The sequence below is a fragment of the Hyperolius riggenbachi genome, chromosome 7, assembly GCF_040937935.1.
Source record: "Hyperolius riggenbachi isolate aHypRig1 chromosome 7, aHypRig1.pri, whole genome shotgun sequence".
Classification (NCBI taxonomy): domain Eukaryota; kingdom Metazoa; phylum Chordata; class Amphibia; order Anura; family Hyperoliidae; genus Hyperolius; species Hyperolius riggenbachi.
The window spans coordinates 187,011,934-187,033,921 of record NC_090652.1 but is presented as its reverse complement, the minus strand read 5'-3'; the positions used below and the strand labels follow the sequence as shown (position 1 = coordinate 187,033,921).

Here is a 21,988-nt window from a genome sequence, read left to right as displayed (position 1 = left end):
AATCTATGCTTCAATTCACTAAGCCCTGCTCGGTAAGTGTCACGAGCTGTGTAAAAGGTCTGGCAGTACATCCCCAGCATCCCTTTAGATGTGCATCCATGCTAACTAGAGGAAGCTCTTCTGTTTATCAGTATACAGATATGCACATCTAAAGGGATACAGAAAAGCTTTTTTAAATGACCAATTTTCCTGCTCATTGTTACTCAAGTCCCACCCACCAGTGCATTGGATCAAATGGGGTGAGTGGTAGGGCTGTGGGGCTCTCACTATTGGCTCTCTGGCTCTCCCTATTGGCTGTCTGCTACATCTGTCAACTATTACCGCATGGAGATTGTCCTCAATTCACTAAGCTTATCTCTTGTCTTTTAATAACACTAGAAACAGCTCAGAAATGTTATCACCATGGTGATAAGGCATGTAGTAAACTTAAATCTTCTGTCTTAAACAAACATACTGTCATTAAGTTACATTAGTTATGTTAATTAGACTAGATAGGTAATATAATCTTTTACCCACCCTGTTTTAACTTTCCTTGCCGTTTATCCCGAGCTCAGTTCGGGGTAACCTGCGCAGGAGGATTTCTCAGGCCCCGCTGGACCGATATGGAATAAAACATTTTTTTATTGCACGCAGCCCCCAACCCCCCCCCCCCCCCTTCAGACTCCTTGCGCAGCCTGGCCAATCAGTGCCAGGCAGCGCTGAGGGGTGGATCGGGATTCCCTCTGACGTCCAATGAGGTCGGTGACGTCATCCCGCCCCATCGCCATGGCGACCGGGGAAGCCCAGCAGGAAATCCCGTTCTGAACGGTATTTCCTGCTTACTCTGATCTCCGGAGGCGATCGGAGTGGGTGGTGGAATGCCACTGCTCAGCGGCCATCATGTAGCGAGCCCAGGGCTCTCTACATGATTTAAGAAAAAAAAAAAAAGTGCTGCGCTGCCCCCTTGCCGCGGGATTTGGACCGGCAAGGGGGTTAAAAGAACAGGCAAATGTTTGTGAATCATGGGGGCTGCCATCTTTTTGGTTGAAAGGAGGTGACAGGGAGCATGAGACACAGTTCCAACTGTCCTGTGTCCTGATAACCCCTCCCAGCTGCACACAGTAGGCTTCAAATGACAAATTCAAAATGTTAAAAAAAAAAAAAAAAAAAAAAAAAAATTTCACTAAAACAGCAGAACGAGAACAACATCAGAAATCCCATTATGCTTTGCACAGCATAAGGGGAAAACTGCCTGGGCAGTTTTCTTCTGTGCAGCTAAAAATGAGGCTTGTATAAGAGTCCACAAGGACTGAATGAATGCCTTGAGCATAATAATTTTTAATTAGGCCTTACCGTTATTAATACCCTTTTCCCTCTCCCCTTCCTCTTCCAATCTGTCCCTTTTTTCTGTCTTTTCAAGCCCATTTCCCTCCCCCCCCCCCCCTTTCCTAGCAACTACCCTCCATTCCTATTACCTCCATTCACTTTCTATTATTTTTTATCTATTTTTAGTCAAAAACCCACGTGCACCACCACCAAGCAGTAAACTATTCTGATTTAATCAGAACATTTATTATAATCACCACCAAAATTTCATATATATTTATTTTTTCCCTATCCCCATACGAATATACCTTTATATCCCTAACCCATCATACCCCAGCTTTAACTGGTTAATAGTCACTAAACATATTAGTATATTTATTATATATAAAAAATAATATTTTCATAAAAATGTTTCACTAATTGTCACTTTACTATAACCAATGTATGTTTCCTTATTATATACACAACTTTTCTTTAAATATTCCTTATTTAGCTGTCCAACATATATTACATGATGAGTAAATATTAATAAATTATAACAAATGTCTATTTACAGTTTCTTTTACTTCATATAGCCAGCATTGGTGCATTAAGAATATAATTACAAGTCTTTGCCGGCATTTAGTCTTGAAATAACACATAGACCTAACTTAGCCATTCACTTAAAGAGACACTGAAGCGAAAAAAAAAATATGATATAGTGAATTGGTTGTGTACTATGAATTATTACTAGAAGATTAGCAGCAAGGAAAATATTCTCATACTTTTATTTTCAGGTATATAGTGTTTTTTCTAACATTGCATCATTCTATAATATGTGCAGATTACACAACACTCAGCATTCAAAATGAGTCTTTCAGAGCAGTCTGTGAAGTAATGACCTCTCCTCTAGCAGAGGAAAAGTAAATAGTCCAGGAACAGTTGAGATAATAAAAGTCAGATAACAGCCCTCTCCACGACTAACTTAGTCAGAGAGCTTAATGGCTTGTTTGCATAGAGATAACAACTGGAGTTTCTCAACTCTTCCTGTACTGAAAACAATTACACTGATGTATCTGATCTTAATGTTTTATTTCTTAGCTGTGCTACACATACAAATCGTAATATCATAATTTTTTTTCGCTTCAGTGTCTCTTTAACCACTTCCGGATTCCGGGTGGTTTGGCTGATCTGTGCTGCGGGGGCTCTTCAGCCCGCAGCACAGATCAGAAATCAGGCAGGGCGATCAGACCTCCCCCCTTTTTTCCCCACTAGGGGATGTCCTGCTGGGGGGGTCTGATCGCCGCCGCGCTGCTGTGCCTAGCGGGGGGGGGGGGGGGGGGCTCCTCAAAGCCCCCCTCCACAGCACTAGTCCTCCCTCTGCCTCCTTCCCTCCCTCTCCCGTCCCCTGTGTGTGGCGCAGGACGGAAAGCCGTCCTGCGCCGGATAGATAGGCTTTAGCCTATCAGATGCCGGCGATCCCCGGCCAATCAGAGGCCGGGGATTGCCGATCTCCTCTACGGCGCCATATATATGTAAACACCGGGGAAGATCTTCCCCGCGTGTTTACATTTACCCTGCGAGCCGCAATCGGCGGCTCGCAGGGTGTTCACGGAGACACCCTCCGTGAACTGACATGGAACGGCCGCTCGTATGGAAACCACTTCAGGATTCAGGGGCGTAGTTAAGCGTACGCAGAATCCTGAAGTGGTTAAAGGGGTTCTGTGTATAATTAAAAACAACAAAAAATGTCACTTATCTGGGGCTTCTATTGGCCCCCTGTAGCTGTCATGTCCTGCGCCGTCCTCCTACAATTCTCCATTCCCTGCTGCCGCCACCGGTCAATTATTCGACTAATTCGATGAATGCATGCTCCCGCTCGAGTCTCCAGGAGCTTACTGCGCAGGCGCAGTATGAGGTTTCTCATATTGCGCCTGCGCAGTAAGCTCCCGGAGATGCAGCGAAATATATTTCATTTCACAAAGATTAAAGCATTTGGTAAATCACGTTAAAGTGTTCCGTGTTTATCTCCAGCTCTGACCAGCCAATAACTAACAATGTGCTGTGAAACTGTTAAAGAAACACCAGGCCTTTTCAGTGCTGCTGAGTCGATTTTTAGTCTGGAGGTTCACTTTAAGGAGAGATCTCTAAAGTTAACATTTTAATCATTAAAATAACTACAGAATTCTAAAGTTAAAGACAGGCTGTTAACTGCATGTGGAAATAACTACAGAGGAGGTAACTTAAAGGGAAGGTTCAGGGAGGGGAGTGAAAAAATAATAATCCATTTCCACTTACCTGGGGCTTCCTCCAGCCCGTGGCAGGCAGGAGGTGCCCTCGGCGCCGCTCCGCATGCTCCCGGTGGCCGACCCCACCTGGCCAGGTCGGGCTCTTCTGCGCTCCAAGGCCCGGCACTTCTGCGTCCCACGCAGCCGCGCTGACGTCATTGGACGTCCGCCGGGCTCTACTGCGCAGGCGCAGTAGTTCTGCGCCTGCGCAGTAGAGCCCGGCAGACGTCCGATGACGTCAGCGCGGCTGCGTGGGGTCAGGAACCTTTGTGGCTGAGAGAGCCATAAGCACCACATATTTTAAAATGTAATTCTGTGAGAGCCATACAATATGTTTCAAACTGGAACAGTACGCAAGCGCAGCAGAGGGCTCATGTCCCTGTTGCCATGGTGATGTGTATACAGTTGATCTAACGGGGAGGGGAAGTGTCAGATACGTCTTTAGTTTCGCTTGGGTTTCAGCAACATCAGCAATTTCCTAGACAGGAGAAATACTGACTAACAGCTTGTTCAATTAGCTAGCTGACTTGGGGGTTGATTCACTTTGTAGGATGAGATCCCCGCACTTTGGCCTGATAGACTGCCTGTCAAGGAACAGGCAATGTGGGTATCTCAGCCTACAAAGTCACTGTACCTGACAGGGTCCAGAGTGGGAAAATTGGAGCAGCTGTTCATTTTGGGGTAGAGCGAGTAAGTTAGCAGTGCACGCTACAGCAGTAATGTGCCTACTTTGAAAATCTTATTTGCGCTGCCACACTAAGCTGCGCTGCTTGATCAATGTAGCTTAGTAAATCAACCTCTACTGATTTGTATGTGAGCCAGATGTAGCCATCAAAAGTCACACCTGGCTCCTGAGCCATAGGTTCCCTAACCCTGAGCTTAAGGAATGGTGAATATTGAATGTTTCATTAGTGATGGTGCATGTAAACGAAAGTCTGCCGGGGTGTAAATATTCGCAAGCTAAACATTTAGGTGAATGGCATCTTTGTATGCTGGGAGGAATGTTGTAAGTAGGTTTGTCAGGGGCAAAAGCTCGAGGTCTGCTGGGGGCTATAATGTTTTTTTAACCACTTAACGACCGCCCACTGCACAGGCCGATACCTAGGAAAAATATTCTGGGGCACTACTCCAATTTTCTCTTGGAAAAGGTTGCTTCAAATGTACTGCTGTGTATGCAGATCTCTTATGTAGTATATAGCACAATTTTTTCCATCTACTTAATGGTAAAAGATTCTTGATCAATGTATATTACAGATGTAACACTGATTTTCTGTATGTAAAGGGGAACTTTAAAAGCGAAGCCTGCGATGGGCAGTGGGGAACAAAAATATACATACCTGGGGCTTCCTCCAGCTCCCTCCAGGCTTATCACTCCCTCGCCGTCCTCCTGCGCCATCTAGATCTTCAGCAATTCGCCCCGGCAATTCCTCTGGTCTGGGGCCTACTGAGCATGTGCGGCCTGACCATGCGCGCCCCCATCCTGCTGCTGTGGCTGGGGGCATTATGCGTCAGGCGCAGCATGCTCCCGAGTATGGGAGCACAACAGGGCAGCGCACACAGCTGGACTGCGCCTACGCCAACTGGCCCACTGACTGGAGGATTTTCTAGGGCAAATTGCCGAAGATCCATATCCATGTATAATTTAAACAATATAAATTCTTATTCATTTATAAATTATTTTGTCGATGTTTAACCGCTATAAAATCTTAGCTCACCCTGATTTACAAAATTCTTAAATTTGTTTAGTGATGCCAGCATCTTAACTGCTGGCAAGGAGAATCGCTGTGGGATGTTTGTTTCCTCCCCCCCCCCCCCCCACACACACACCCCACCCCTTTTCTTCTCTCTGTGAAGTGAGCAGGAACATCACATGATCTTCTAGAGTGCTCTGGGGCAGAAAGATGTGAGAGATCATAGATTATACAGGGTTTTTATAGCAATACAGAAATATGTACATATGTGTAGCATTACTGATACTTTAGACCAGGATAATTAAGGTAAAAAAAATGGGTATCCTAAATAATGAATGTGTGTTATTATTTTATTATTATTATTATTTAGTATTTATATAGCGCTGACATATTACGCAGCGCTGTACAGTGTATATATATATCTTGTCACTAACTGTCCCTCAAAGGAGCTCACAATCTAATCCCTACCATTGCCATATGTCTATATTATGTAGTGTAAGTACTGTAGTCTAGGGCCAATTTTTTTTTTTAGGGGGAGCCAATTAACTTATCCGTATGTTTTTGGAATGTGGGAGGAAACCGGAGTGCCCGGAGGAAACCCACGCAGACACGGAGAGAACATACAAACTCTTTGCAGATTGTGCCCTGGCTGGGATTCGAACCAGGGACCCAGAGCTGCAAGGCGAGAGAGCTAACCACTACGCCACCGTGCTGCCCACCGTGCTGTGTTCTACTGTATGTCATTACGGCTCCTCTTTAAATGCTATTTTTTGGACCAGGCATCTAAATTTTGCTAAATTTAGATGCCTGGTCCATAACTTTTGGTCAGTGGTTACCACATTCTCAAACTCAGACTGGGTGGTGATTTAGGCAACAAGTTTTTTTCCAAAGGGAGATGTGTTTTAGATGAACAACATGAAAACTTTGTCTCTCTGTGAATAATCCCTGCAAACGAGAATGCTTTGCATTGGTGTGGAAGAAAAATGTTGGTCTAACATAACATAGGTTTTGCCTCAGATCATGATACTTACTCGACAGCATTGCCCCATGGCGCAGTATTGCCCCATGGCGCACCAAATCAGCAACCAAAAAGCAGAAAGCTAATTGGTTTGACAAAACCATCATGGATCTAAAAAAGAAAGGGCGCAGACTAGAAAGACAGTGGCGTAAATCAGGGTCTGAGGAGCACAAATCTAGCCTAGTTCAACACCTCAGACAATACCAACAAGCAATAACCAAGAAAAAATCAGACTTTATCTCGCACAAAATATCTACAGCCAACAACAGAGCTGCTCAACTCTTCCACACAGTGGAATCACTCTGCAATCCTTCCTGCCTAAAAGCCCCAACCACATACTCCAGGGAAAGGTGTGAAGAATTCTCTGCCTTCTTCACAAACAAGGTGTCTACCATCCGTGCCAGCATTACACCAACTACATCAATTGACCACTGGACGTTGCATATGCCTACTACCGTACCACCATGGCAAGTCTTTGACACTCTGAGTGTAGAAGATTTTGGAATTCTCATTCAAAGTCTCCGCCCCACTACCTGCGACCTGGATCCTGGCCCAACTGGATCCTTAATGCAGTGCCCAGAGCTGATCAGGCCAGCACTTCACAAAATCACTCAGTGCTCCTTACAAAGTGGTCTTTTCCCAGAAGAACTAAAGAAAGCAATCATAAAACCCCTCCTGAAGAAACCATCACTAGATCCTGATTCTGTAACCAACTACAGACCTGTGGCGAACTTACCATTCCTATCAAAAGTTATCGAGAAAGCAGTCGCCAACCAGCTAGAAGCCAGGCTTACAGATAACAACATCTTTGATACTTTTCAGTCAGGATTCAGGAAAAGGCACAGCACTGAAACCGCATTAGTCCGAGTAATGAATGATCTACTTACTGCAAGGGACAAGGGTGATTGCTCAGTTCTGATTCTTCTTGACTCGTCAGCAGCATTTGATACTGTGGATCATGAAATTCTTATCCAGCGACTGAAGAATTACTGTGGCCTAAGGGGTACTGTTCTTAGATGGTTTCAGACCTTCCTATCTGGCAGGACACAGCAAGTATGTCTGGGCACACACTACTCTAATCCAGTGCCACTTGCCTATGGAGTTCCACAGGGTTCTGTACTATCACCATTACTCTTTGCAGCCTACATGCTCCCACTGGGCAAAATAATCCAGAACTATGGCCTAGGATACCATTGTTATGCAGATGACACACAACTGTATCTGTCCTTCAAGCCTGGCACCCAAGACCCATCAGCATCCATAAATGCGTGTCTAGTGGATTTACAAAATTGGATGAACACCAGCTGGCTGAGGCTGAACTCTGACAAAACAGAGGTGTTGGTGGTAGGTGGTCCACACATGATGGATAAAGTTCAAAACGCTCACCACCTCAAACTAGCAATTGGGGGAGATACTGTACAGTATAAAGACTCTGTGCGAAACCTTGGGGTGATCCTGGATGGAAATCTAAAACTCAGACAGCAGGTATCAGCTGTCGTCAAGTCTTCCTTCTTCCATCTAAGAAATATAGCGAAAATCAAACACCTTATCCCAGCTGAAGACCTACCTGCCCTGGTTCACGCATTTGTATCCTCCCGCCTAGACTACTGCAACGCCCTGTTCATCGGATCTACAGATAAGGCTCTGCGCCCCTTACAGCTAGTACAGAATGCCGCAGCCAGACTCCTAGCCAATGCCCCCCGCAGCTCACACATCACCCCAGTACTGCAAACTCTTCACTGGTTGCCAGTAAAATGGAGAATCAATTTTAAGATCTGCCTGCTGACATTCAAGGCTCTACACCACATGGGACCCAAATACATAGCGGATCTATTGGAACTTTATGCCCCTTCACGCACCCTCCGCTCTGCCAACAAGATGAAGCTGGTTATTCCCAGGATACACTTAACATTTGGTGCTCGGGCCTTTTCCTACGCAGCCCCTACTCTATGGAACTCACTTCCACAATCAGTACGAGAGGCTACTTCTCTGGACAGCTTTAAAAAAAGGCTAAAAACTCACCTCTTTTCCCGAACCTTTGAGACTGCATAATGCAGGGTCGCAGCGCTTTGAGTCCCCAGGGAGAAAAGCGCTATATAAATGTTATTGTTATTGTTATTGTTACTCAATGCTAGGTGGAGAAAGAGTTTGGTTGGAAGTCCTGGTTCAACTATATTAAAAAGGCTAATCTAGAGAGCTCCTAATTGGTAGATAGTAAGTACTTTCCATGGATTTTGGGCGGAAGGGAAGCATTGATAGTCTGTATGCTATGATTGCTATGATGTGTTGTGATGTTTGAAGAGGTGCAAATCTTTGAAAGTTGATTATAGTAAAGCTTTTATCATAACTGAGTGAGATGTGGAGTGTGAAGAAGTGATGGCATATACAATTACAATGAGAAAACAATATTAAACAATAACACTTTTCCTTCTAATTTATATAGATATGAACCTAAGCAAGGGAACTGGAACCATATTAACCATACCAGTTGCATGTTCAATGACCTGGAGGAGACTCTTCAGTAGAGGGACTGAATCCCTTCCCCTCTCTTGTAAAGCCTCTGGTCATGTCAAGGACTATGGCTCATGTTTGCCTGGAGCTTGGGGAGGTGGGGATAGGTCCTGAGATTGGAGTGGGGGGGGGGGGGGGGGAGACTCATGGCAGAATCTTTAATAAGGGGACCCCCAGATGCCTCCAAGTCCCAGGTAAGGCCCCGTTCACACTTGCGGTTTTGCAAAAACCGCACCGGATGTCCGGACCGCACCGGAGCCGGATCGGACCTGAACCGTACGGTTCCTGTCCGGATCCGGTCCGGATCCGGTCCGTTTGCATACGGTTTCCGTGCGGTATGAACACGGTTGCGGTCCGGATCCGGATTCTTAAAGAGATACCAACCTGTATAAATACCTGGGGTTCTGGGAGGTCAGCAGAAGCTCTGGGGTCATTGTTGGAGACAGCTGGATGTGTGGAGACCATCCTTGGATACAGAGACAGCAGTTGGGACCATGGATCCAGTCATTTTTTACGCTTATTACCTGGGAATTCTCTCCTTCCTGTTGTTTACCTACTACTATGTGGGGAGAAGGCGTGCTCCTCGCAGGAGATGGTGGGTGCACCCTCTACTAGCCAGGAGGCAGAGGAAGGGAGAGTTCCAGGCCCTCTACCGGGACCTCAGACGACACCCACAGAAGTTCTACAGCTACACTCGGATGTCTATTCCCCTGTAAGTATATAGGCCTAAATACACCAACCCCCACCATTCCTAAACACCCCACCCTCACCCCCACAACACCTCATCCCTGTATACCTAGCTAAACACACCACCCTGACCCCCACACCCCTGTATACCTAGCTATACACTACACCCCCACCCTCCACAACACTCCCAAACCTCTGTAAACACACCTCCCCCATCCTCCACCCAACACCTTGTCCCACAACATACTTTACAGCTTCTTCCTTTACATCTCCTGACAGGTTTGATACCCTTTTGGAGATGGTGAAGGATGACCTTAGGAAGAAGGATACCACGTTCAGGAGAGCAGTCACACCACAAGAACAACTACTCATCACACTGAGGTATGTAAAAACAAATTTTTTTTATTGCAAAAACAACCACTTTCCAACATGGAAACATTCTTCCAACATGGAAGACAAAAAAATAACATATCTATGGTATAGCCCGGTCAGTTTTAAGGAACACCAACCACCAACTTTGTGCTGGAAGAGTTGCAGGGCATAGCTGCCCAAGTGTCTTTCGGGGACACCAGGCCCTAATAAATTGAAGTGCTTCAAAAACCTAACCACTGGCACAGGACCCTCTGAGCCATGGATGAAGGACACAGGTCAGTGAAAAGGCTAGGCCTCTCACCGACCAGTCAAGGTGTCCTTCATCCATGGCTCCAAGGGTCTTGTGCAAGTGATTAGGAACAAGAACAAAGTGAGGAGCAAGAGGAACCGATGGCAGAGGAGCAGGACTACAGGTAGTGTCTTTTGGGGACAAAAGGCCCTAAATTATTAGTGCTTCAAAAACCTAACCACTGGCACAGGACCCTCTGAGCCATGGATGAAGGACACAGGTCAGTGAAAAGGCTAGGCCTCTCACCGACCAGTGTAGGTGTCCTTCATCCATGGTTTCAAGGGTCTTGTGCAAGTGATTAGGAACAAGAACAAAGTGAGGAGCAAGAGGAACCGATGGCAGAGGAGCAGGACTACAGGTGCAGTGCAACAGGCACAAGGTTGTGACCCAGGTAGTGTCTTTCGGGGACACCAGGCCCTAAAATTGAAGTGCTTTAAAAACCTAACCACTGGCACAGGACCCTCTGAGCCATGGGTGAAGGACACAGGTCAGTGAAAAGGCTAGGCCTCTCACCGACCAGTCAAGGTGTCCTTCATCCATGGTTCAAAGGGTCTTGTGCAAGTGGTTAGGAACAAGAACAAAGTGAGGAGCAAGAGGAACCGATGGCAGAGGAGCAGGACTACAGGTGCAGTGCAACAGGCACAAGGTTGTGACCCAGGTAGTGTCTTTCGGGGACACCAGGCCCTAAAATTGAAGTGCTTTAAAAACCTAACCACTGGCACAGGACCCTCTGAGCCATGGGTGAAGGACACAGGTCAGTGAAAAGGCTAGGCCTCTCACCGACCAGTCAAGGTGTCCTTCATCCAATGTTCAAAGGGTCTTGTGCAAGTGGTTAGGAACAAGAACAAAGTGAGGAGCAAGAGGAACCGATGGCAGAGGAGCAGGACTACAGGTGCAGTGCAACAGGCACAAGGTTGTGACCCAGGTAGTGTCTTTCGGGGACACCAGGCCCTAAAATTGAAGTGCTTTAAAAACCTAACCACTGGCACAGGACCCTCTGAGCCATGGGTGAAGGACACAGGTCAGTGAAAAGGCTAGGCCTCTCACCGACCAGTCAAGGTGTCCTTCATCCATGGTTCAAAGGGTCTTGTGCAAGTGGTTAGGAACAAGAACAAAGTGAGGAGCAAGAGGAACCGATGGCAGAGGTGCATGACTACAGGTGCAGTGCAACAGGCACAAGGTTGTGACCCAGGTAGTGTCTTTCGGGGACACCAGGCCCTAATAAATTGAAGTGCTTCAAAAACCTAACCACTGGCACAGGACCCTCTGAGCCATGGGTGAAGGACACAGGTCAGTGAAAAGGCTAGGCCTCTCACCGACCAGTCAAGGTGTCCTTCATCCATGGTTCAAAGGGTCTTGTGCAAGTGGTTAGGAACAAGAACAAAGTGAGGAGCAAGAGGAACCGATGGCAGAGGTGCATGACTACAGGTGCAGTGCAACAGGCACAAGGTTGTGACCCAGGCAGTGTCTTTCGGGGACACCAGGCCCTAAAATTGAAGTGCTTTAAAAACCTAACCACTGGCACAGGACCCTCTGAGCCATGGGTGAAGGACACAGGTCAGTGAAAAGGCTAGGCCTCTCACCGACCAGTCAAGGTGTCCTTCATCCATGGTTCAAAGGGTCTTGTGCAAGTGGTTAGGAACAACAAAGTAAGGAACAAGAGGAATCAAAGGCACAGGTGCAGGACTACAGGTGCAGTGCAACAGGCACAAGGTTGTGACCCAGGTAGTGTCTTTCGGGGACACCAGGCCCTAAATTATTAGTGCTTCTAAAACCTAACCACTGGCACAGGACCCTCTGAGCCATGGATGAAGGACACAGGTCAGTGAAAAGGCTAGGCCTCTCACCGACCAGTCAAGGTGTCCTTCATCCATGGTTCAAAGGGTCTTGTGCAAGTGGTTAGGAACAACAAAGTAAGGAACAAGAGGAATCAAAGGCACAGGTGCAGGACTACAGGTGCAGTGCAACAGGCACAAGGTTGTGACCCAGGTAGTGTCTTTCGGGGACACCAGGCCCTAAATTATTAGTGCTTCTAAAACCTAACCACTGGCACAGGACCCTCTGAGCCATGGATGAAGGACACAGGTCAGTGAAAAGGCTAGGCCTCTCACCGACCAGTGAAGGTGTCCTTCACCCATGGCTCCAAGGGTCTTGTGCAAGTGATTAGGAACAACAAAGTAAGGAACAAGAGGAATCAAAGGCACAGGTGCAGGACTACAGGTGCAGTGCAACAGGCACAAGGTTGTGACCCAGGTAGTGTCTTTCGGGGACACCAGGCCCTAAAGTTCAAGTCCAGCAAAACCAAAAGTTCCCTGACATGGTCATCTGAACACCTCTGAACCTTGGTTGAAGGAGATGGGGCAGGGAAAAGGTTGGGCTAAAAAGCCCTGTGATGGTATCCTTCCTCCGAGGATCGGAGGTATTCAGAGGAGCATGTCCAGGAACAATTTGACTTTTTTTTTCAAATTGTATCGGCACCACTACTAGAAAAGGTGGGAGTTGCTGCCTGGAAATCTGGACTCTCTTGGGTGCTGGTCGTGGATGAGCTGGACCCTGACAGCGGTGGCCCATATTGACTGCCTCTGTAGCCGGTGTACATCTGTGATGATTGCCAGGTGGGCACCGCTGTTGGTTGTGGGGGTCTAAAAATTGGTGGTTGCAATAATGGCGTGTCCATGTGCTGTTTAATCACCTCCAGCAAATTGGAATGGCACGCCATCAGGTTTTGGGAAGGCACCTTTTCCAAATATGGTATTAGAGACATCACAGTGTGAAAACACGGGTGTGCCTGCAATTTCAGTAGTTCCTTGCTTTGTTGATGCATTTGCTGCATCATGTTCTGCAGCTGGCCCACCGACTGATGATGCTGCGCACGCAGTTGGTCGATTTCTCCTCTGTGCATCTCATGAATCATTTTAAGCTCGTCCCTGTAGTGCCCATGTACAGCGTCGAGCTCACATTGCAGTGAAGTGATGTGGGACTTGTACTGCTCCATGATCTGGCCCCTGTCCTCATCTTGCAACTGCCGGGTTATGAGAGTTTGGTGGCTCTGAAGAATCCCGAGAAGTCCGGAGACAGCCCCGGACATCTCGGACTCTGTCTCTCTCCTTGTTGGGGGGAGGGTACCTCGACGCCTCACTGGTGTGGTGGTCCTCACTGGTGGTGTGGCAGCATCTTCCCGTCCTCTGGCCTGTGTCGGGGTTGCCCTGCGCGCTGGTTGTGCTGCAGTCTCTCGGTGCTCCTCACTTTGTTCTTGTTCCCCTGGAGCTTCCATAGCGGTCGATTGTGGAGGTGCAGCTTCTTCCACACTCGGTCCTGCAACCTCAACATCCAAGCTCTCTTCTGCCAAGTCATCATCAAAGGAGAGAGTTGGGATTAAGGACTCCCTCCTCCTACTCCTCTCCTCGGGGCAATAGGTTACATCGGCGACGTCATCATCCACCAAGCTCTCCTCACTGCTGAACCGTGCCTCCTGGGTCGGTTCCTCTTGCTCCAAATTGTCTTCAGTCCTGTAGATAAAAACAATATTTATTGGTGTGCCAAACAGCATGTGGCGTCAATTCACAGAGCTAGCAAACACTAGCAAACACTTTATCAACCGTTTCTACCCAACATTTGATAAAGCTTGTGAGAAAAGTTCGCTAGCCATGGGAATTGAGGCCATAGCAATACATGGCCGAAGTCATGGTAAATGAGCTCTCAGTTCCTGCCCACAGTAGTGGTACTTACAGTCTAGGTTCCAGGCTTGCATTGATGAAAGACAATTGCTTGGCAAATTGGTAGTTTTTTTGTCGCCTTCCCCCGCCACTGCCACTTCGTTCAGCAAGTTTTTTCTTCCGTAGCCATTTCACGTATGCATCCCGTATATTGCGCCACCTTGTCTTGAACCTTTCTCCTGTAACGACATGAAAAATTGATTTCGATTATTTCTCTTGTAGGTACATCGCAACTGGACAAACATATACATCGCTACATGTCACATTTCGTATTGGGAAGAGCACGGTGGCAGGCATCGTCGTGAGGACTTCGAGGATCCTTTGGACGCGACTGAGGGCCAGATACATGCCTGTGCCGGACACCACGAAATGGGAGGAGATCGCCCAGGGCTTCTGGACCGAGTGCAAGTTTCCTAATTGTGTTGGCGCACTGGATGGGAAACACATCCGGATTCAGAAACCCGTGGGGAGTGGCAGCCATTATTTCAACTATAAAAAATACTTCAGCATTGTTCTAATGGCAGTGGCAGATGCGGACTACAAGTTTGTGTACGTGGATGTGGGGTCGTACGGTAGTTCCAATGACTCTGGAATTTTCCAGCGTACGACCCTTTGCTGGCTGATGGAGGAAGGCAGACTGCGTCTCCCCCGTGACAGACCCTGGCCTGGGACAAGGGCACCGGCCTACCCCTATGTGTTTGTGGGGGACGAGGCCTTCGCCCTGTCCGACCATGTAATGCGTCCGTACCCAGACAGGGGACTTGATGCCAGCCAGCTACACTTCAATGCTCGGTTGAGCCGTGCAAGGAGAATGGTGGAGTGCACTTTCGGGATCCTGGTGTCAAAGTGGAGGGTGTTCCACACGCCCATGCTGCTGAAACCGGGCAACGCAGTTGTCGTGGTGAAGGCAGCATGCATCCTCCACAACTTTGTGCGGCAGGAGGAAAGAGAGACTCCGGAACCCCCGAATGTGCTTCCACTAATGCCCCTGCGGAGGTATGCAACCAGGCCAAGGGTAGTGTCACTGCGGAACAGGGACCAACTGAGACTTTATTTTACCACACCACCAGGACGAGGGTGAATGTTTGGTTTTTAATATGTTTTGTTGAAATGTGTTTATTTTGGAGTTTCAAGTTTTTAAGTGATTTTAAATGTCTTAATTTTTTACCATAAATTGATGTTTAATAATTGGTCATTGTGTATGTTTTATGTGCACAGGTGGGGTACATCGCAGGTGGGTGGGATACATCACAGGTGGGTGGGATACAGCACAGGTGGGGTACATCACAGGTGGGGTACAGGTGGGTGGGATACATGACAGGTGGGGTACAGGTGGGTGGGATACATGACAGGTGGGGTACAGGTGGGTGGGATACATCACAGGTGGGGTACAGGTGGGTGGGATACATCACAGGTGGGGTACAGGTGGGTGGGATACATCACAGGTGGGATACATCACAGGTGGGGTACAGGTGGGTGGGATACATCACAGGTGGGGTACAGGTGGGTGGGATACATCACAGGTGGGGTACAGGTGGGTGGGATACATCACAGGTGGGGTACAGGTGGGTGGGATACATCACAGGTGGGATACATCACAGGTGGGGTACAGGTGGGTGGGATACATCACAGGTGGGGTACAGGTGGGTGGGATACATCACAGGTGGGGTACAGGTGGGTGGGATACATCACAGGTGGGTGGGATACAGCACAGGTGGGGTACATCACAGGTGGGGTACAGGTGGGTGGGATACATCACAGGTGGGGTACAGGTGGGTGGGATACATCACAGGTGGGGTACAGGTGGGTGGGATACATCACAGGTGGGATACATCACAGGTGGGGTACAGGTGGGTGGGATACATCACAGGTGGGTGGGATACAGCACAGGTGGGGTACATCACAGGTGGGGTACAGGTGGGTGGGATACATCACAGGTGGGGTACAGGTGGGTGGGATACATCACAGGTGGGGTACAGGTGGGTGGGATACATCACAGGTGGGGTACAGGTGGGTGGGATACATCACAGGTGGGTGGGATACAGCACAGGTGGGGTACATCACAGGTGGGGTACAGGTGGGTGGGATACATCACAGGTGGGGTACAGGTGGGTGGGATACATCACAGGTGGGGTACAGGTGGGTGGGATACATCACAGGTGGGGTACAGGTGGGTGGGATACATCACAGGTGGGGTACAGGTGGGTGGGATACATCACAGGTGGGATACATCACAGGTGGGGTACAGGTGGGTGGGATACATCACAGGTGGGGTACAGGTGGGTGGGATACATCACAGGTGGGGTACAGGTGGGTGGGGAACAGGTGGGTGGGCCACTGGTGGGTGGGCAACACGTGGGTGACACAAATCCATAGCAAAAGTGGAATACATCACAAGCTTAAACCACAAGCCCCCCCAAAAAACTTCTAGTCAACATACCCTCTGTGCCTTGCTGTCTCTTGCTCAAGTGCTCAAAGTCCTCCACATACAGCTTGGCAATTTTTTTCCACAGGCCTCTGCATTTTTTGATGTTGCTGTGGTCCGCATCCCCCTTGTCCCACAGGGCTGGTACCTGCTGCACCTGTAGGATGAGGTCTTCTGATGTGTAGGGCCTCACCCCCTCGCTATCAGACAGATCCTGCTCCATATTGCTGCCAAAGAGCTCCAGCATGAAGTCACTGCTGCTCCACTCTGTGAACGCTGGTGCCATGTGGTCCCCATCCAAAATGGCCACCATACCATAGAGTCAGCATAGGAAGTGTGGTACAACATCCGGTTTTTATAGCCAGTGTGTTGTGCGCTCTCCGGTTCTCATTGGTTTCCATTGGCCGGATGCAACATTCCGGCTCCGGTCCGGATACGTCAGCCGGACCAGCCGGACCAAAAAATAGCGCATGTTGGAACGGACGCCGGAGTCCGGATCCGGTCCGGCTCCGGTCCGGACGAAACGGACGCATGTGAACGGTCGCATAGACTTTCATTGCTATGCCGTGCGTCCGTTTCGTCCGGTCCGCATGCGGTCCGGCTCCGGCACGGCTCCGGCAAGGCGATTCCGGATAGCAGCCGCTAATGTGAACCGGGCCTAAATGAGTAAAGGGGTTAAACACCAGTTTTCTTCGCTTTGACTTCTGATAAACTTATTAGAGGGAAGAAAACTTTTTTTTTTTTTGTCTCGGAAAGGTTTAAGGAAACCCAGCAAAAGCAACTTTGAATTTATTTTTAAGACTGTCCTAAGATTGTCCATATAATACATTGAAGTGCAAGTGTGCTAGTATTTCACTGCTTCCCAGATATATTGCATCTTTGAATTTTTAGCTGGGGTTGGTCTTACAAATTCCTTTGGAATGACAAATCTTATTGGTCAGTGCATCTGCGAATTTAAGGATGCTACACAAAATACTATATTTGAACAAATGTCTCTGTCTCATTATACATAGTCAGAACCCAAATCCCCTTTATTCACCAAATATATATAATAATGTAATATATATAATTGTTTGTGGTTTACAGGGCAATGGCAGTAGTACAGTGTGCATGATGATATTTTAACCCTTTAATGCTTTACATGTATCTATCCTTACAGTTATGATCTTGGTATTGAGTCTCGTGACTTGACTGATGATAAGGTCACTGTTGAAGCTGCTGAAGCAATAAAAAAGTATAATGTTGGAATTAAGTGCGCTACGATAACTCCTGATGAGAAAAGAGTAGAGGAGTTCAAACTAAAGCAAATGTGGAAGTCCCCTAATGGAACCATCAGAAACATTCTGGGGGGAACTGTATTTAGGGAGGCCATCATTTGCAAGAACATTCCCAGACTTATTTCTGGATGGGTCAAGCCTATCATCATTGGACGTCATGCTTATGGGGATCAGGTGAGAGTTTGATACGAATGACATTCTTTTATAGCTGTACTTCTTACAGACCATAAATATTTTGCAGCAGTAATAAAGCTGCAGGATACGAACATGCTGTACCACAGAAAGCTCTTGAAAAGTTATTGTGTAAGGGCTTGTACACACGGACTGTGTTGTACTGCATCTTATAATCGCATACATTTTTTCAATCGCAAAGACTTTTTAAAAATAATGAAAATAGTAATGAACTGTACACAGTGGTGCAATGCGATTTTAGAAAATAGCAATCACCGTGACTGCAGCATTTTATGTGTGCTGCTTTTGAAAAATCACAGACAAAAACGCGCTGCATTGCGTTTTTTTTAAGGTCAAATCCCAGGAGACCATGCAATTTCCTGATAAAGATATTTTAGCCAATCACAAGAAAAATGCAAGCAAAATGCATCACAAAAACGCAAGCGTGGGATTTTAAAATCATTGCGCTTGGCGATTTACAGTGTGTACAGGGCCTAAAGATTACATATAGTCTTAAAGTGTACCTGTAGCAAAAAAATGTAAATTAAATTGAACACTTACCTCAGTAAATGGTAATGCTCTATGTAGTCAAGAGGCTTCCTGAACCCTCCTGGGGCGTACTATTCCAGCGCAGGGTCACTCTAAACATATTTGACACATTTTACTTTGGGGAAAAGGCAGAAACAGGTCTTTTCTGCATCTATGACCTGCGCAGTAATGTTTTTACAGCTATAGGAAATAGCCGGACCCTGAATTACGCCATGAATTGCACTAGTGTAATCTTTGCTTAAAATCTTACGCTATCCTATAGTGTCCTTTATGTGGTGGAGCGCAGCGCATAAGACCACCCTATAGTCCCATACACCTACAATCCAATTCACAGAACGCTCAATGTTCAAGTGTAACCTGAAGCAAGCATACGCCACAAGTCCTCTTGAATCGCTATACACCTTTAAAGATTAAACATAAATATCAGATCATAATGCAGCTGGAACGGCTGGCTGATTATTCTCCACAGGTGTGATTTGCCAAGAAGCATACAAAATTGGGACATGAGGGGCCATTACCAGGGTCACCCCCCCCTTTTCTCCCCTGCTCACCAGATATTTATTTGTGCAAATAAGCCAAGTATTTTCTTTGCCTTAATGTATCCAACTTCATACAGCAGCCTGTATCTGACCTCTCCATATAGCCACACAGCTCTGTTTATATAATCAGCATTCCAATATACCTCAAAGCACAACAATGCCCTTAAGTAAAATCCGCACAATTTATTCACCATTCGCAGCATGATCCATTTTAAAACTATTTAAAACACACTCACACTCACACACTCAGTGTAGGGCAATCCCAGCCATGGCTAGCAGTGTGTCCCCCATAGCTTAGCTCAACTTGTTTACTTAACAAACTGATTTACTGTAAGTAGTAAATAACTTAGTATATTAGACAGTAGGACATCAGAATGATGAAAGGAAGAGATTAATGATAAGAAAGTGCAAGCTATGTAAAATCTTACCTCAGGCGTTAACTTGGTTATAATGAAAGCAGTAGCAGTAGGGTATTGTACCGTGTTAGCCATCAGTAAAAGCAAGAAGTTTTATATCAGGATGATACCATTTTTTGGCTAACTAAAAATGAATAAAAATAAGCAAGCTTTCTGCCTTGCAGCCTTCGTCTGGCTTATATCCTGTTAGTTTGCAAACTGGTGGTACAGACAGCTTATATACATGCAACATCAAAAGGGAAAACAGATATTTTTTCAAGCATAAAAACATGTCATTAAGATGCCTTAATTCACACAGTCCATCGACCTGGGGTTAGAGGTTGTAAGCTAAGATCAGGATCCTTGTTTACTCCCTGCTCACATACCTGGGAGTTGGACTGACACAGAGGTATCGTAAATTCTTAGTTCACAAGTTCAGCTATAATGGCTGAGAAAAGTTCAAATATCATCAGTCTCATACCAATATAGAAAGTTGTTGTCCTTATTCAAACCGTTCTGCACAGCTTTGAACCAATTTATAAATTTTGTTTCTGCTATTAAACGATCATTTGACGTTTTGAAGCCACCCTTCAGGGCAGTGACACGAAGATCCTCCATGCTGTGTCCGTTGGACCGAAAGTGTGTAGCAACTGGGAGTCCAGATTTGGTATCTTTAATAGTGTGCCTGTGTCCATTCATACGTTTGCGCAGAGTTTGTCCAGTTTCTCCCACGTACATAACATTGGGGCATTTAGCACACATGATCAGATATACCAGATTGGTGGAACCACAGGAAAATGTACCTTGTACTCTGTACTCCTGTTGTGAACCTGGTATCCTTACCCTGTCAGTGGAGTAAATGTGTCTGCAGGTCCCACATATTTTTTGTTGGCAGGGTGATGTTCCGTTTTGTTGAGGCCTATTCAAAGAACTCCTGACAATCATCTGTTTTAGATTGTGTGGTTGCCAATATGACGAGTGGAGGTTTAGGAAATATCGTTCTCAGTCTGTGATCCTTGTGTAAAATGGGATGTAGTTCCTTAGCAATCCTCCTTAAGATTTCCAGGTGTGGGTTATAGGTGACAACTAAAGGGACACGTTCCTCTTTCTGGTTTTGCTTATATTTCAGGAGTTCAGTCCTGGGGATGTTGCTGGCTTTCCTGATTTGGGCCTCAGCCATATGAGGACTGTAACCTTGTTTAATGAAAGTGTTCTTAAGGCGATCCAGGTGCTTGTCTCTGTCCATCCTGTCAGAACAAATCCGGTTGTACCTTATTGCTTGGCTGTGAATTATAGAGTTCTTAATGTGCTTAGCATGAAACAGGGCTGTGGAGTCGGAGTCGTGGAGTCGGAGTCGTGGAGTCGGGCAATTTTGGGTGCCTGGAGTCGGAGTCGGGAAAAAATGCACAGACTCCGACTCCTAATGAATTTGTACAACAACAACAACAAATAACATTTGTAAAGCGCTTTTCTCCCGTGGGACTCAAAGCGCATAAGCATGGCTCCGACCATCGTGGTACAGAGGAAGAATTTTATAAATCTGGAAATGCCAGGCTAAACAGGTGGCTTTTCAGTCTGGATTTGAATAGCTCCAGGGATAGTGCTGTCTTTACTGGGTGTGGTAGGGAGTTCCAAAGAGTAGGGGCAGCATGACAGAAGGCTCTGTCTCCAGATTTTTTGAGGTGCACTCTGGGAGTGACCAAGTTTATAGAACTTGCTGATCTGAGGTTGTGAGAGGTGTGGTGCAGCTTCAGCAAGTCCTTCATGTATCCAGGGCCCAGATTGTGCAGGGATTTGAATGTCAGCAGTCCAATCTTGAAGAGTATTCTCCATTCTACTGGTAGCCAGTGCAGTGAGCGAAGGATCGGTGTAATGTGACAGTAGCGAGGCTGGTTTGTTAGCAATCTGGCAGCAGCATTCTGCACTAATTACAGGCGACGCAGGTCTTTTTTGGGGAGGCCAGCATAAAGGGCATTGCAGTAGTCCAGCCGTGATGTGATGAAGGCGTGGACTAGGGTTTGAAGATCCTCTGGGGGAATCAGATGTTTAATCTTTGCAATGTTTTTCAGATGAAAGAAGGAAGATTTAACTACAGATGAAATTTGATTTCTGAAACTCAATTCCCCATCGATTAGTACGCCAAGGCTGCGCACAAGGTTGGAGCTGTTTGTCTGAATTCCCAATCCTGATTGGTGTTGCTTTAGGATAGAGCTGTTTTGATGGCGAGCACTGGCTTTGGACAAACAGGACCTCAGTTTTGTCAGCATTCAGTTTCAACCAGTTATCATTCATCCATGCCTGAAGCACAGCTAAGCAAGAGTTTATTTTTGGGGTAGGGTCTGTTCCACCAGGTTTGAAGGACAGGTATAGCTGTGTGTCATCGGCGTAGCAGTGGTACGTCAGGCCATGTCGTTGGATAAGTGTACCGAGTGGCAACATGTAGATTGCAAACAGCAGAGGGGATAGGATTGATCCTTGTGGCACTCCGAATTGTAGAGGTGCAGGTTTGGACATTATAGGTCCTAGGGATACTCTCTGTGTTCTGTCAGTCAGGAATGATCTGAACCACTAGAGGACTGATCCACTGATGCCACAGTACTCCTGCAGTCTGTTAAGCAGGATTTCATGGTCAACTGTATCAAAAGCAGCTGAGAGATCCAACAGGATTAGGATGGAGCATTCCCCTCTGTCCCTTGCCATGAGCAGATCGTTGCAGACTTGGATGAGGGCTGTTTCGCAGCTGTGGTGTTTCTTAAAGCCAGATTGTAGAGGGTCC

The 21,988-nt window shown here is 46.8% G+C and overlaps 2 protein-coding genes across 4 annotated transcripts in view; one reads left to right on the top strand and one right to left on the bottom strand.

Annotated features, from left to right (window-relative positions):
• Positions 1 to 21,988, top strand: part of IDH1 (isocitrate dehydrogenase (NADP(+)) 1) — a 270,398-nt gene that overhangs the window by 97,422 nt on the left and 150,988 nt on the right. For all 3 annotated transcript variants that reach the window (XM_068244943.1, XM_068244941.1, XM_068244942.1), the window contains one exon: positions 17,441 to 17,732. In XM_068244943.1, coding sequence (XP_068101044.1) covers positions 17,589 to 17,732 — 144 coding nt within the window. In that variant the 5' untranslated portion in view covers positions 17,441 to 17,588. The remainder of the gene's footprint in view (positions 1 to 17,440; positions 17,733 to 21,988) is intronic.
• LOC137524735 (uncharacterized) overlaps positions 12,532 to 21,988 on the bottom strand; it is a 44,220-nt gene continuing 34,763 nt past the window's right edge. Inside the window, exons 2-3 of the mRNA XM_068244944.1 lie at positions 13,870 to 14,035; positions 12,532 to 13,649 (exon numbers count right to left, since the gene is read on the bottom strand). Coding sequence (XP_068101045.1) covers positions 12,602 to 13,414 — 813 coding nt within the window. The 5' untranslated portion in view covers positions 13,415 to 13,649; positions 13,870 to 14,035 and the 3' untranslated portion in view covers positions 12,532 to 12,601. The remainder of the gene's footprint in view (positions 13,650 to 13,869; positions 14,036 to 21,988) is intronic.